Source organism: Trifolium pratense, linkage group LG1, assembly GCF_020283565.1.
Source record: "Trifolium pratense cultivar HEN17-A07 linkage group LG1, ARS_RC_1.1, whole genome shotgun sequence".
NCBI classification, from domain to species: Eukaryota; Viridiplantae; Streptophyta; class Magnoliopsida; order Fabales; family Fabaceae; genus Trifolium; species Trifolium pratense.
In genome coordinates this window covers 12812263-12828819 of record NC_060059.1, presented here as the reverse complement: position 1 = coordinate 12828819, position 16557 = coordinate 12812263, and the positions used below count along the sequence as shown (strand labels likewise).

Below are 16557 nucleotides of genomic sequence, written 5' to 3'. Positions count from 1 at the left end.
TATGGAGTTTTCATTGCGGTTAGCGATGATTAATCTTCGTCAGGAACCTGTGGGCCATATAAGGTGGGTTGTCCCCTTCCAATCGAATTTTCTCTGTACGCATGAGTTAAGAATCGAACATCTTACCATATACTTTAGATGACCAAGACCTTATCACTTAAGGTTAATATCATTTTTATCATGTAAAATTGGCTAGTCATATCCTTTTTGTTTGGTTCGATATGATCAAATTTAAGGTTGATTCATTTAAAGGTGTCGTGTTTTGTCTTGTTTCTTTGTTGACCTAATCAATGTAATGCTGGTGTTTATAAATTTCTACACATACTCCTATCAACCTACTATGTCCTAACGGTTCCTAATTCCACCATTTTTATGTTCATTGTCTTGTATTTTACTACTATAAAATATACAATATGTTCAAAAAAGGAGTTTAGATCGATCGATATTGTAGGTTTGGTTCTAAACTGTATTACACTTTGGTTGAGTGAGGGCTGAACTTCATTAGGTTCAATTAATTTTTTGCAATTGAATCATGTTCTGAATATCTTATTGGTTCGATATTTGGTTTTTTAAAATTGACATCAAACAATTTAAAATGTAATAGTAGTGCAAATCATGCGAGAAGGGATCTACTATAGTCTTATAATATTTCTCTCTCTCTCTCTCTCTCTCTCTCTCTCTCTCTCTCTCTCTCTCTCTCTCTCTCTCTCTCTCTCTCTCTCTCTCTCTCTCTCTCTCTCTCTCTCTCTCTCTCTCTCTCTCTCTAATTTAACAATGTTAGAGTCAAGACTCCAACCAATTATGACGGTGTTAGTCGTATTTTAGAATTGGCTTAAAATGCAGTTTTCACCGCTTGGTCAAAATGTAGGTAGGTTTGGAACCGATTAATGTCATAACTGACCTCTGAACCAAATTAGACGGTTCAATAGAACGAATAAAAACAAAAATAAAAAAAATAGATCACTAAATCTGCATCTAAGCCTTAACAATTTCAAGGGAAAAAATAGGGAACTAAATCTGCACAAGTTTACAAGACATATATGATCACTAGTTAACATTGAGAAGGGAATAATGTAGTATATATTATTTAGAAAATAAAAGTTTGCAATACATATATATGATCACTAATAATTATCATTCAGTTTCCCACTTTTCAAGCAACTTAGTGAGATGCATCAAAACTATGATAGAAACCATCTTCTCTTACAGACCAATAAATTATTGAATGACCTCCATCCCTCTTTGCTTGAAAACCATTCCAAATTAGGAAGTATCTTGACCACATAGCATAACATTCCACATTAATTTCATTCAATTGGAATGTTTGATTGTAGTGAATGCCTACTTTGATATGAGAGGGAGATAAATGGTTGCAATCGATCGTCAAATCCCCCAAGTTGTTGTTCGGCAAGTCGTTTCGTATGTCGAGAACAACGGTGTGTGGGCTTGCAAGTATGGTTGTTGTGCATAGAAAATTGAACGCGAAGAAGAAGAGCACAAATAAGTGATTTTGAAAAGCCATTGTTTTGTGGTTATGTTTGATGTTGGTGGTGGTTTTGTTCTTTAAATATTAGAGGCTAAATTAATGTTGTTGTTTTTTTGTTTACTAAATGTAATAATTTGTTACTAAATCAAAATATAATTTACTTTTTTGACAAATTGACTAAATAGTAAATATAATATTAGGGGCTAAATTAGTGGTTTTGTTATTTTACTAAATTTAATAATTTGTTGACTAAATGTACTATTAGAGCTAACAAAAAAAAGAGCCTAAATTAATGTTTTTTATTATTAAATGTAGTAATAATTTGTTGACTAAACGTAAGGCCTAAATTATTGTTTTAAAAATCTTGAATTTTTGTTTTTACTAAATTTAATAATTTGTTGACTAAATGTAATATTAGAGCCTAAGGAGGGTGTATTGGATTGAGATTTTATGAGACAATTTTGGCAAAAAAAATCTTGATGATTTTATGAGATTTTGTTGGACTATATTAATTTTGTGAGATTTTAAAGACTTTTTTACAATCAAGATTTTTAACACATGATTTGAATGGATTTTGAGAGATTTTTTCAAAAGACTTTTTTACAATCAAGATTTCATAACACTTTATATATTAGGAAAACTTTTGTATGTTAGGAAAATTTTAAAAGAATCAATAAATTTTAATAAAAGAAATTATATTTTTTTGGGAATCCAAAGATTTTAAAAAAAACCTTACATTTTTTTTTACGTATATGTTTCTTTTTTTTTTTTGGTACATTTTTACGTATATGTTTCTAATCACCAATAAAAAGGTTATCACCACCACCACCATTGATGGAAAATAGAAGCAGATGAATGTGTGACGAAAAAATTTGTTTGCCGTTGTAATTAATCAAAACTTTGTAAAAAAGATGTAGAATTTGTTAAAATATTTTTTTGCAAAAAAACATATTTGATAGGTAAAGAAGAAGAAAACCGGTATAATGATGATGAAAGTAAAAAGTCTTGAAGAGTTTGAAAAATTCTCAAGGCTTTTGGGAAGATTGTTGAAAAAGTGAACAAAGAAAAGAAGAAAAAATCGGGTGCAGAGTTCAAAAAAGTCTCAAGGCTTTTGGTGAGATTGTTGAAAAAGTCTGTCAAGTGTATTTTCAACTAAAAAGTCTCTCAAAATCCATTATAAACAAGAATCCATCAAAATCGGTAGACTTTTGAATACCAATAGACATTTTAAAAGTAGGAACAAATCTCAATTGAATACCAACGGATTTTATTGCCCTGAAAAAAAAATCTTATTTATCTTGATTGAATACCACAAGATTTATTTAATTTTTTTAAAAGTCTTGATTGAATACCTCAAGATTTTTTTGGCATAAAAAGTCTTTTAAAATCTCATGAAATCCCAATCCAATACACCCCCTAAATTAAATTATTTTTTTGATAAAATCGTAAATTAACTTTTTTTGGCTAAATATAATACTAGAGTGGAATCAATAAGGGTTAGGAACAGGTCAGTCCTTGATAGGCCTGAGCCTGGCCTACGGCCTATCAAATGTTATTTATTTTGCTCTGCCTTGAGCCTTTTTAAAGTGTGGCCTGACCCTGACCTTGTAACTTATTTAAAAGTTTGTGTTACATAAATATCTCTATATAGTCTTTTTAAATAGGCTTGGACCGGGTGTGGATAGGAAAATTTTACCAAGGCCCAACAAGAAGTGGCCCAATATGATCCAATCCACAATTTCAAATAAGGAAAGGCGGGACGAGCTAGAATGACGCCAATATCCGGAAATTATGGCGCTAAGTGGAAAAAAATATTTCCTCCATGATCTCCCACTCTGATGATTCTTAAGGGAGAAGATAATAACCACCCACCATGATCCACCAAAATACCAAAATAGGAGGTGGGGGGTGGGGGGAATAACCACCCCTAAAGACGCCACTCATGAAGGAAGAAGGAGGTGGCAGAAAAACAGGGTAATGGAGCTTAAAGAAGAAGGAAGGAGACTCTATAAATAGCATTGATAATTCATGGTCAGAGATAGATTCTTTTTTATTTTTTCACACATACAGACCTTTCTTGGGTCTAGATTTGTACAACACTATTTAATCCAATATAAAAAATATAACCCCCTTTGAGTGTTCACCAGAACAAGCCTAAACAGGCCTTAAAAACCTATTTCACATTTAAATTTTTATAATTTCTTCAACATTAAGAAAAAGCTAATAAAATGATTAGCATAATAATTAAAAGTTAATAAAATAACAAATATGATTAAATAATAATATATTTTTTCTTTGGCAAAAAAAAATATAAATAATAATAATAATAATAAGAGTTAGGATCCGTTGACACCAGGTGTCAAAGTTTAATTTGACACCAAATCTCAACCATATATTTTATTTAATCAAAGGCTCGTAATAATTTCTAAATTAACACACTTTTATTTATGGTATATCATTTTCACTCAATCAATCTTATTTATTTCAATCATTCAAAAATCTAATTCTCATTAAAGGCACGCTGAACTTCCTTACCAGATAATATATAACGTAGCAAAGTTTGAAAATATGAAAGAAACCCTAAAAAAAAAAGAGATTGTCTCTTCTCCTCATCGATTTCAATTACACAGTATGGACAGATACACCGTATAAATTATTATGAGCCTTTGATTAAATAAAAAATACGGTTGAGATTTGGTGTCAAACTAAACTTTGACACCTGGCGTCAACGGATCCTTGAAAAATGTTAAACAATGCCTTTGGGGCAATTGTTAAACACTTAAACATATTAAAACAGAAATTCTGTCTTGGAACTTGTGCATTCAATACCTTAAAAATGCAAAAAGTTATTTTACCAACATTAATTTTTATTTTTATTTCCTATTTTGGGAGAGCCGGTTGTTTCCCGTAGTGTCTTCACGGGAGGGGAAAATGTCTTAATCTAGACCCTTCAAATTTTTTTAATCATTGGTCTGTGCAATAAATAAATAAATAAATAAATGGCTTAGATTCAACTGGACTCTCCTGTGATAAATGATTCAATCTCCTAGTTTGGTATCTTTAACAAGTGTTCGAGACACTGTTTAATATGACCCATATTATTTTAATAAAATATTCGAAGATGAAATTTTTTTAGGACGGAAATAAAATCTTGTCCTTAACCCCAAACTTCTTTTAGAGAATTTTTTTTCTCGATATTATTCATGCGGAGAAAACTTCTTTTTGAGAAAGTTTTTTCTTGATCTTCAATCAGAAAAATCTTCACAAAAATTCACATTTACAAATACAATTCACGTGTTCGTTTGATTGAATGAAAAGAAAAGTAATGAAAAAAAATTACAAAAACTAATAAATAAATTAATCTAAATTCATTAATTGGTTTCCGTAATTATCTTTGCTCTCTCTTTCTTTCCACTGAATCAGGTGTAAGTAACCATCTCACTTGTAAGGAGTAGTATGAGTATGAGACAAAGAAGGCGGAAAATAAAAGCCGACTACGAGACGAGGGACCCACAACGAAGCAGCTAGCGCGTGAATTTCGTTCATTCAATCCTCAAGAGAGAGAACATTTAACAGGATGCAGAGAGTTAGGTACACACATCAATTCAAACCGAAAGTGACAGCAACGAAAAAAAACATTAAGTGGGGCCATGTGGACGTATATGTTCAATATTCACTATATTTGAATTTTTAGTTTCGAATCCGCAACACAATAAATTAATGCCCCACCCATATATCCACCAACGTATCACTCACGAAATGATAACACAAAATGATAACCTGATACGATTATATGATAAGTAAACGTACTTATATCTGATGGTTTATTTAAGTAGTAGTAGAAAAGAAAGAAAGACTCTCGTGCTGTACAATACTACAACGCATCGAGAAAGCGAGTTCAACCATTCTTTCTCTTTCCTCTTTTCTTATCTTCAAACTTCAAACCCTAAAAACACGAAAACTCGATAGTACTCTTCAATTTTCTAATATCTTGTAATGTAATTTTCGAGATGCTCTCAATTTTCGTGTTCGTGTGAGTGAGCTCTGGTGGAGATTGGAGAATTGGAGAAGGGAAATAATTCGTTGTTTGATTTTCAACTCCGATTTGTCGGTGGTTGGTGGAATTTGAGTTCTGTGCTGTTTTTGTTCCGTTTTGGTGGAATTTGGTGGTGATAATTGAAGATCGGTGTTGATAGATTGAAATTAAGTGGTGCTGTTTCAGATTTGAGTTGCTGAAATGACTTCTTTGAGTAGAGAATTGGTGTTTCTCATACTTCAGTTTCTTGATGAAGAGAAGTTCAAGGAATCTGTGCACAAGTGAGTCTTCTTTTTCTTTTTAAGGGTTTAGTATATCTGTTTTTTTTAAGGGGTTTTGTTCTGATTACTAAATGCTAATAGTGTTTATGGTTTTAATGACATGAATTGAAGATATATAAGAATTAGTGTGGAAACATGTTTTAATTTTGCTTGAGTTGTTGATTTAATGTTTAATTTTTTTAAAAAAAAATAGTGAAATGATGTAAACAATTGTGACACTTTTGTAATTTATTTGTAATTAAAAGTAAAAATCAGATAATGAAACAGAGAACTGCTTTAATGAATTAATGAAGAGATGGACCTTTTTGATTTTATGTTTTGATGTTGTTTTACTTGTAATAATAGCAGAATTACGGTGTCGCTTTGCGGTATAGCAGAGTTATAGCAGAATTTGGATGTGAATAATAATGCTGGCTTTATGTACGCGACTTGTATATTGACCATTCAAATCATATCCGGACTGAATAGCCCTTTTTCTTATGTGAAATGCTTTTTCTTACATATCACAATCTAGCGAAACGCTAGAATACATCGTGACAGCTGAATTTATCTCCAACCTTACCATGTTTTCCGCGAATTACGGTGTTGCTTTGCGTTATAGTATCATGTACGCGAAATCATGTCTGGACTGAATCACCCTTTTTCTTATGAGAAATGCTTTTTCTTACGTATCACAATCTAGCGAAACGCAAGATACTCGTGACTGCTGAATTTATCTCCAACCGCAACCTTACCGTGTTTTCCGCCACATCCCAGATTAATGTGTTTGTTCCTTTGTCTTCTTTTTTTAAGTGTAATTCTTGCCTTTTGTGTATATAGCCGTCGCAATAAATAGCACAACTCTTTTCTGATTATGTTACTTGGGTTGTTGAAATGGAAAAAAAGAACAATAAATTGCATAAATATACAAAAGTTAAATATTTTATTGGTAATAAACATGTTTTCTTTGACCTAATGGGTGTGGCTCAGTTGGTTGAGCAACACCGAATTGTGGGCAAGGACTTCCATTTGATCACTACAAAAACACACTCTTGGGAAGGGACAAAGAGCTTTAAGCTGTGATCTAAGCACCCGAAGTCCCGAACAGATACTAGTCTCATAGCCAGTCCAAAGGACGGAAGCTTGTGGGGATACAATCACGGATGGGAATTGCAAACAAGGTTGTCAGAATCAAGATTTTGCACAAGATCGGAAGATTCTACCCAATTAATTTTGTACAGTCGAAAGGGGGTGGCAAGATCGTAAAACATAAGATCGTAACCAAGATCGTATGATTTTACTGAAACGAAAATAATACTAAATAGATATTGTATAGTGTATAAGTTCACATGTTAAACATGTGAACTACTCAATTTTAAACATAAACTACTCTAAGTCTCAAATCAATATAAAACAGAACAAGAAGGAAACAAAATGGAGTGAGAAGGAAAAGCAGAGTGATGATTGATGAAGAGAAACCAGTTGGTTGAGAGAGGATTAAAAATAAAATAAAATAAGGGTTTTGTCTTTTTATATAACCAGGTATCAAACCGGACCGAAGCAAAAAATGGCCCAGAATTTTCAACCAAGAAAAAAATGGCCCAGAATTTTCAACCAAGACCATGTAGAATCGTCCAGAATCGCACACTTCACGATTTTGCTTTGTTCTGGATTCTACACAAGATCCGGATTGTTGGGGGCGAGCAAGATTGTAAAGTTGTAGGATTTTAGGATTTAGATCAAGATTCTAATAACAATGGTTACAAAAGGTCCAAAAGCTGAATGAACATTCAAATTCCACTCAGCTATTCTCTTCCACATGGAAATTCAACATACGATGGTACTAAGGATTTAGTTGGTTTATCGGAGAATTGGGGCCATTTGACTATGTCGAACACTTCTTGTCCATAAAGGGTTAGGACCTCGAGGGATAGCACAAATACAACAATATACTATTGTAAGTAGTTGAGTTAGATCATAGCTTGTGGTGTTTGAAAAAAAAGGGCACAACTTTTGGTTTTGTGTGCTATGTTACACGACATAAATAATCTTGAGAAGGGAAATAAAGGACACAAAAGAGAACCATGAAGAAGAGGATGAATAAGTTGCATAATTTTTTTTTATGGGTGGTATGGTTTGTTGAATAACATATTTACGGCCTTTTTTCTATGCTTCACTGTTTATTTTATCCTGTTCCATGACTGTTTTGAAAACCAAACTCATCGCAATTAAATGTGTGGTATTTAGTCCTTCATATTTCAGCAAATCAAAGCTTAACCTATGCTATCTAATATCCCTACATTGAAAATAAATTGACCCCGGATGAGGGTTTTTTTTTTTTTTTTTTTGGTTCTATCAGTTGTTTCACTGTCTTTAGGTATCTGCTTGACATTTACTTTCACTCTTTTAAATGCCTCTTATATGCATGCAGGCTCGAGAAAGAATCAGGGTTCTATTTCAACATGAAGTACTTTGAGGAAAAAGTGCAGGCTGGCGAATGGGAAGAAGTTGAAAAGTATTTATCAGGGTTTACCAAAGTTGACGATAATAGATACTCAATGAAAATATTCTTTGAAATTAGGAAGCAGAAATATCTGGAAGCCCTTGATCGGTATATGGAACTTTTTGTCCTTTTGAGTTCTTTTTCTAAATGAATTTGTGCTCGTTATAAAACTTCACATCTTGTTTTGTCTCTGTTGTTTTCTAAATTTTAGGCAAGATAAGCCAAAGGCTGTAGAGATATTAGTGGGTGATTTAAAAGTGTTCTCCACCTTCAATGAAGAACTGTACAAAGAAATAACCCAGCTGTTAATTCTTAATAATTTCAGGTAATAATACTATAATAAGTAATCTGATGTTTTTCATTACATTTTTTCATCTGTTAAGTGGATGAGAATGTACATCTGATTTATATCTGAAATAATCTTGATTCATAACTTAGACTAATTAAATGGTAAGCATGATAACTGAGCTGTATTTTATTCCATATGATAGGGAGAACGAGCAGCTGTCCAAGTATGGTGACACCAAAACTGCTCGAAGTATTATGTTGATAGAACTAAAAAAACTCATAGAGGCAAATCCTCTTTTCCGTGATAAGCTTGCCTTCCCAACCCTTAAGTCATCAAGACTGAGAACTTTAATCAATCAGAGGTATGTGATTAAGCATGTTAAAGCCTTTTACTGGTTCTCTCTTTTATTGGGTGACATGCTTCATGGTGTTGATGCCATTCTGAGGCTAATGAAAAGAAAATTGTGTGAGATCTTAACTCCCTGTATGTTGTCAGTTTATTTGGTAAAATAAGAAGAATTCGAAAGTTTTCCTGCACCTATTTCTTTTTTGTTATTTTTTTTGTAAATTCAGATTATTAGACTGTTATGCCTTGCTGTCTCTTTTTTTTATCAATTAATCTATCGCTCTCCCTGTATCTTTGCAGTCTGAACTGGCAGCACCAACTTTGTAAAAACCCAAGGCCAAACCCAGATATAAAGACTTTATTTACTGATCATACTTGTTCACCTTCTAATGGTCCACTGGCACCTACACCTGCCAATCTTCCAATTTCTGCAGTTGCAAAGCCCGTTGCTTATACTTCACTTGGAGTTCATGGTGTATGATACCTTGCATTTCAATTAACTGGTTACTTATCTTTTCAATTGATTAATAATCTAACTGCTACCGTATTGATTAATGGATAATTTCCTATTATTTATTTTTATAGCCCTTCCCTCCTGCTGTTGCAACTGCAAATGCTAATGCTTTGGCTGGTTGGATGGCCAATGCATCAGCCTCATCATCTGTTCAAGCAGCCGTTGTCACAACGTCAACCATACCAGTCCCTCAGAATCAAGGTTAAATTAGCAGTTGCTCTATCATCCTTTTTTTTTATAACAAAAGAAAGATAGTTACCTTTTTTTTTTCCTTCTAGACATTTCCTTATTTTCACGCAATTGTATTAGTTTTGGTTTCATGACTGCAAATGTATTTTCATGGCTAAGTGATGAGGAGAATATTTTCTTGATCTCGAATTTCACTTATTCAATAATTGCACAAGATCATGCCATGGCTTACAAACTCTCCTCATACTTTTTTAAACAGTATCTATCTTGAAACGTCCTAGAACACCTCCGGCAACTCCTGGGATTGTTGACTATCAGAATGCTGATCACGAACAGTTAATGAAAAGGATTCGTCCAGGTCATTCTGTGGAGGAGGTAATTTTGATTCATTTCTGTTTAATTAAGTTGTGGCTTCACATATTTCATGGCACCTGGTAATCTTTTTGTTATTTCCGACTTTGTAATGGTTGGTGACTCGTGTAACTACGATTCATTTATGTAATTTCAGGTTTCCTATCCTGTGGCTCGACAAGCCTCTTGGTCACTGGATGATCTCCCAAGAACAGTGGCTATGACTTTGCATCAAGGATCCTCTGTGACAAGCATGGATTTTCATCCTTCTCACCACACCTTACTTCTTGGTATTGTTTATCATGATTGCTCCCAGTTGCTAAAAGACCAAACAAAATATAACTTAAATTTTTTCTTCTAATGTTATATATTTCAATTGAACAGTTGGTTCTAATAATGGTGAAATAACCCTCTGGGAACTCAGTTTACGAGAAAGGTTGGTCTCAAAGCCGTTCAAGATATGGGATGTGTCGGCTTGCTCATTACCATTTCAGGTTTCATATAGTGCAATATTTATTGTTCTATCGCATCCTCTGTTGTGAATCTGAACAAGTGTAAGCCATAATGGCCACTATATAATGTTTGGCCATTAGTCTTGATGCTTGAAAAATTAAAACCTTTGGAATTTATAGTTAAGAAATTTGCAGGCTGCTGCAGTCAAGGATGCACCTATTTCTGTCAGTCGTGTCGCATGGAGCCCTGATGGAAATTTTGTGGGTATGTAACTTCGTGTCTTCGAAACCTTTTTGAAGCTTTTGGGTGAACATCTAACTGGTTGCTTTGCTCTAGGTGTTGCGTTTACTAAGCATCTGATTCATTTATATGCCTACACTGGGTCAAATGAGCTAGCCCAACGAATAGAGGTAACATTCTTCCCATAAGAAATAACCAAAATTTCGATTGCAGTTTGATTTACATTCTTTGTCGATGCAGGTTGATGCCCATGTTGGTGGTGTGAATGATTTGTCATTTGCTCTACCAAATAAACAGTTGTGCATTGTAACTTGTGGAGATGATAAATTGATAAAGGTGCATAAAGTCTAGTAATCTACTTGTTGCAATTTTGGATCAAACAAAAATTATCTATTTTTCCGAAGATAAAACTCTGAAGTCTTAATAGGTATGGGATGCAAATGGTCGACGGCTATTTACCTTTGAGGGGCATGAGGCACCTGTATATTCAATCTGTCCTCATCACAAAGAAAACATTCAGGTAATAAAGTAGATACCAATTCCATTATTGAGGCACCTATAAATTTCAATGTTTTTACTTTGGAAGGTTGGGTGTAGATTTCACTTGCTATAATTTGATAGATCTATATAAGCTACAGCTAAAAGAAGCAAAAATAAGATCTTGAATACTGCTAATTCATCAGCTAATATGTATGCATTATATGTTTCATTTACTGTAGTCTTAGAAAATTACATCTCCCATCCTATTTTACACATATATTGGCCCTTTTACACAAGCGTATGTACTGTTCAACTTCTTGCAAGCTATATGTACAGACACACACATACACACTAAAGGTTGTTGATGTAACCTTGCAGTTCATATTTTCAACAGCCATTGATGGGAAAATAAAGGCCTGGTTATATGATAACATGGGTTCTAGGGTTGACTATGATGCTCCTGGTCATTGGTGTACCACAATGCTTTACAGTGCTGATGGAAGTAGGTAAGTTAGATTTTGACAAGGGTAATTATATCGTGATGTAACATGTTTATTTTGTTAAAGTATCTTGACATGCCTTCCAATGTATTTTCCCTATCTTCCCCCAGATTGTTTTCTTGTGGGACAAGTAAAGAGGGAGAGTCTTTTCTTGTTGAATGGAACGAAAGTGAAGGAGCCATTAAGAGAACGTACAATGGATTCAGAAAGAAGTCTGCTGGAGTCGTGCAGTTTGACACAACCCAAAATCGCTTTTTGGTTGCAGGTGAAGATGGCCAAGTGAAGTTTTGGGACATGGACAACATTAATCTTTTAACAAGCACTGATGCAGATGGTGGGTTACAGGTCAGTATTTTATGGTTAACTGTAGTCTTTGGGAGTATCACTATACTTTATAAAACATCCCTCATATGATTATATGAATCTATTCAGGGCCTTCCACGCTTGAAATTCAATAAGGAAGGAAATATTCTTGCTGTTACTACTGTGGACAATGGATTCAAGATACTGGCTAATGCTACTGGTCTTAGATCCTTAAGAACAATTGAAACTCCAGCATTTGAAGCATTGAGGTCACCCATTGAATCCGCTGCAATCAAGGTAGTAATATACTTCTGTTAACTTCTGTGTGGTTCCTGATGTTTAGTTCGAATTGTATACAGTCTAATTTGTTTATTATATACAGGTATCAGGCTCTTCTACTGTTAATGTCAATCCTGTCAACTGTAAAGTGGAAAGAAGCTCCCCTGTTAGGCCTCCTCCAACAATTCTTGTATGAACTAGACCTTTTAAATACACCATCTTTATTATGATGTTAACATGATGCCATTGATATATTCATTTTGGCAGTACATACAATTGCATACTAGCATGTGAATTATTGTGATCCTTTTATTCTTTCTTATATAGTTTGTTTAATTCTATTATGCAATACCCTTGTTACCTTAAGGACCAATTATTTAATACACATGCTTTCCTCTTTTTGGGGAACCTTCATATAGGCTTACTATTAGATCCAAAAGGTGTACATGAATCTATTTTACTTCATAATTTGGTGTTTCTATTCATTTTTTAATCAACTTTTTTAGTTGCTTTTTATCTCTTTTGAGTTACTTGAATTATTTACTCTATCATAATACTTGTTTGCAACATCTTGATTGGTTTTGGCTTTTTCAATCAAGAATGGAGTTGATCCCATGAGTCGAAGTGTAGAGAAATCAAGAACCGTGGAAGATGCAACAGATAGAGCTAAACCATGGCAATTATCTGAAATTTTGGATCCTGTCCAATGTCGGTCAGTTACCATGCCCGACAACACAGACTCATTCAGCAAGGTCTGCTGACTGTTGAATTTATGAGATTGCCATTATTCTATTTCAAATTTTGTATACTTCTCTGCTTTAATGTTCTGATTCGTATATAGGTTGTACGACTTTTATATACAAATTCTGCTGTTGGTATTTTGGCCCTTGGTTCAAATGGTGTCCAGAAGCTTTGGAAATGGTCTCGCAATGAACAGAATCCAACTGGGAAGGTAGTCTTAATCAAATAAACTACTTTACATATTTACCCGTTTAGTCCTTTATTTTCTTTATACTTTTCATTGTCATTTCCCTTTCAATTGAGAATAGAACTCTGAAGTTATGTGATTACAGGCAACTGCCAGTGTTGTTCCACAACGTTGGCAACCAAACAGTGGTCTTCTGATGACTAATGATATTGCGGGTGTCAACCTTGAGGAAGCAGTCCCTTGCATTGCACTCTCAAAAAATGACTCATATGTTATGTCTGCTTGTGGTGGAAAAGTTTCATTATTTAACATGATGACATTCAAGGTGTGTTTGTTTGTCCGGATATACTACCCTGATATTCTATTCAGCAGCTAACTTTATGGATACTTATTATTTACTTTTTATAGGTGATGACAACATTCATGCCACCGCCTCCTGCATCTACCTTTCTAGCTTTCCATCCCCAGGATAATAACATTATATCCATTGGGATGGAGGATTCAACCATTCACATATATAATGTTAGAGTGGATGAGGTGATTACCCATTGTTTCTAAATTTTTATTTTAAGATTTACATTATTAATTCTAAATATATCTAACTCAAACACCTATTTTCCAGGTGAAATCAAAATTGAAGGGTCACCAGAGACGAATTACCGGTTTAGCCTTTTCAACCAATCTTAACATCCTGGTTTCATCCGGTGCTGATGCTCAAGTAAGTCTTTTAGCTATTCTTCTTTCTTACAAGATTCTGAGTGGAATGGAAAATCTTTTATATAAATCAGTTAAGCTCCTAATAATCTGTTTTGAAGATCTTTTTGTTGGTTATCATGCTTTCCTTCCTTTGTATTCATCCTCTGTTTGTTAGATATGCTTGTCAATTTAAAGACTACTGCTTGTAGATTCTGGACTATTAGGATGATAAAATAATCAATGTCTACTTCATTGGAATTATTTTGTTAGAAGGTCCCAAACTTATTAAGTTATCATGTGTTATTCAAAATCATTTTCTCATTTTTTTTTCCGGTTTGCTTTGACTCTATGCTTCTTTCTTTGTCTGTTTATTTAATTCAAAATATCTATCCAATAAGGATATTTATGATAAGCTGAGAAAAGGTTGAAGAATTTGTGGATTGAATTGTTAGACTGCTGCACTTATTAAGTTTGTGGACTTTTATTTGGCTTTATATTTTTATTTTTTTGTTTTAAGAGTTTCTACATGTTGTACAGCTGTGTGTGTGGAGCATTGATACGTGGGAGAAAAGAAAAGCAATTCCAATCCAACTACCTGCGGGAAAGTCCCCTGTTGGTGATACACGTGTTCAGTTCCATTCTGATCAACTTCGCTTATTGGTAGTTCACGAGACTCAATTGGCAATATACGAAGCCTCCAAGATGGAACGCATTCGGCAGGTACGAACTTTCTGTATTCATAGAGAGCTGCTGGTTGTTGACTATTGAAACTGAGATATGCTCGTAATATTTTTTTGCTGCAGTGGATTCCCCAAGATGTTCTGGCTGCTCCCATATCATATGCGGCATATTCCTGCAACAGTCAGTTAATATATGCTTCATTTTGTGATGCAAACATTGGGGTTTTTGATGCTGATAGCTTGAGACTAAGATGTCGTATTGCACCATCAATATGCTTGTCATCAGCCGCTTTAAATAGGTAAGTTTCAGCTTACTGGATTGCACTCTGTAGTTTTTGTAATAAATGTTAAACGTTTTGTTCAAAGTTCGGAAAAAAGTTTCTCTATAATTTGTTACAAGATATTGGTTGCTATATCAAGAGGTTTTAGTTTAATGATCAACTATACTATGCCTTTTTTGTGAATAACAAACATCCCTCCTTGGATTAGGATGAGAGGTGATTTTTTATATGTAACTAGTAAAGTTCATGTGCTCTAGCATTGCATGGATCTTAAAAGAAGAAAAAAACATAAAAATTGTGTTTAGGAGCTTGACACTTGCTGGTGTTGTTGTATATTGCAGAAGCCAAGCTGTGTATCCTCTTGTGATTGCTGCTCATCCACTCGAACCTAACCAGTTTGCTGTTGGGTTGAGTGATGGGTCCGTCAAAGTGATAGAACCCAGTGAATCAGAGGGTAAGTGGGGATCTTCTCCGCCGACGGACAACGGAATCTTGAATGGTAAGGCACCATCCTCATCTACAACTAGCAACCATACGGCCGATCAGGCCCAACGATAAGCATAGTTCTTTCTATATGTAATTTTATCAGCCTAGGTTTAGGTTTTGATTCACCCATTTGTCCCTCACCCATATTAGGTAATTGGACATATACCCTCCTGTATAAGTTAATTTATTCTAGTTAACCCAAATTATGTTTATATTTCATTGTAATAATGTTTTCATTTCTTTCTAACAAATGGCGTGTGCCAATCACCCTCACATTATGGTATGTATAAAATGTTGTTAATTTGTTATAATTGCATTGGAATTAGGTGTCAGAGAATTCCAGCCCCAGTTTTTTTGTTGTTGAGAATAATTCCACCTCCAAATTGAATACTAAATATTTATATTTCTCTATCCTTGAAAGAACACTTTTATTCTCGTAAAAAGAGGATCCCTTCTTTAAAGTAAAAAAATCTTTTGTTACTTCTATAAGATCAGCAATGATGTTCTATCAAAGAAAACAAATTGGATATGACAATTAGAGAGTGGAGAAATATATATATATATATATATATATATATAGGGGAGGGATCAAATTACACCGGTGTAATTTTTAAAAAGTTACACTCATTAATATCCATTGATTTTATTTTGATCTAATGGCTATTAAAGAGTCACTTATAGGGTGTGTTTGATTTGTTAAAGAGTAAGTACTGGACAGAACAATACAAGACAGAACAACACAACACATGACAGAACAGCACAGAACAAATTTTAGTGAGGGACAAAAAATTCTGTTTTTGTCCTGTCCATTGCCTCCCAGTTTGTCCAGTTCCTGAAACAGTTTTACAATCAAATACAGTACAACTACAGTTGTCCTGTCCAGTCCCTTATATTTTAGCAGATCAAACGGACCCATAAATTCACATGACTCCACTAATAAATTAAAATTTTCCTTTTTTATTTTCTTACCTTCCTTTTTAATGCCATATCCTGATAAAAAAAAATTGTTGCAACCTTCGACATTGTTCACTGCTGCTCAAGCTTTGGTTCTTTTCTTTCTTCTGAGTTTGACTTGTGTCTACTAGTGTTTTTTGGACATAATTTTTCTATTTTGGTTTTTAATTTAGTGTTTTTAATTTGTACGAGTTACTATAAGAACATCTGTACTCATATTACATTGCATGAGTGATTGCCTAATACAAAGTATATACTAACATCGTAAATACATAAGAAACTATTAAATTTTATGTCATTTTTT

General features: G+C 33.8%; 1 protein-coding gene across 1 annotated transcript; it reads left to right on the top strand.

The window, feature by feature from the left end:
• Window positions 1-5178: 5178 nt before the first annotated feature.
• On the top strand, window positions 5179-15631 carry LOC123892294 (topless-related protein 3-like). Its single transcript, XM_045942110.1, has 25 exons — window positions 5179-5803; window positions 8214-8393; window positions 8497-8610; window positions 8777-8935; window positions 9220-9394; window positions 9505-9634; window positions 9882-9997; window positions 10131-10263; window positions 10358-10467; window positions 10621-10690; window positions 10763-10836; window positions 10907-11002; window positions 11094-11186; window positions 11525-11652; window positions 11757-11991; window positions 12079-12246; window positions 12332-12418; window positions 12828-12980; window positions 13070-13180; window positions 13302-13481; window positions 13565-13693; window positions 13779-13874; window positions 14390-14572; window positions 14656-14831; window positions 15155-15631. Exons 1-25 carry the CDS (start codon window positions 5724-5726, stop codon window positions 15369-15371), a joined length of 3393 nt encoding a protein of 1130 aa, XP_045798066.1. The 5' UTR covers window positions 5179-5723; the 3' UTR covers window positions 15372-15631.
• The last annotated feature ends 926 nt before the right edge of the window (window positions 15632-16557 follow it).

Bases quoted from the DNA above. Each gene is read 5' to 3' on its own strand.
- LOC123892294 (XM_045942110.1), top strand. From the start codon at position 5,724: ATGACTTCTTTGAGTAGAGAATTGGTGTTTCTCATACTTCAGTTTCTT. The intron at 10,468-10,620 runs GTTTCATATAGT...AGAAATTTGCAG, and splicing joins CTTGCTCATTACCATTTCAG to GCTGCTGCAGTCAAGGATGC. The intron at 12,419-12,827 runs GTATGAACTAGA...TTTTCAATCAAG, and splicing joins GGCCTCCTCCAACAATTCTT to AATGGAGTTGATCCCATGAG.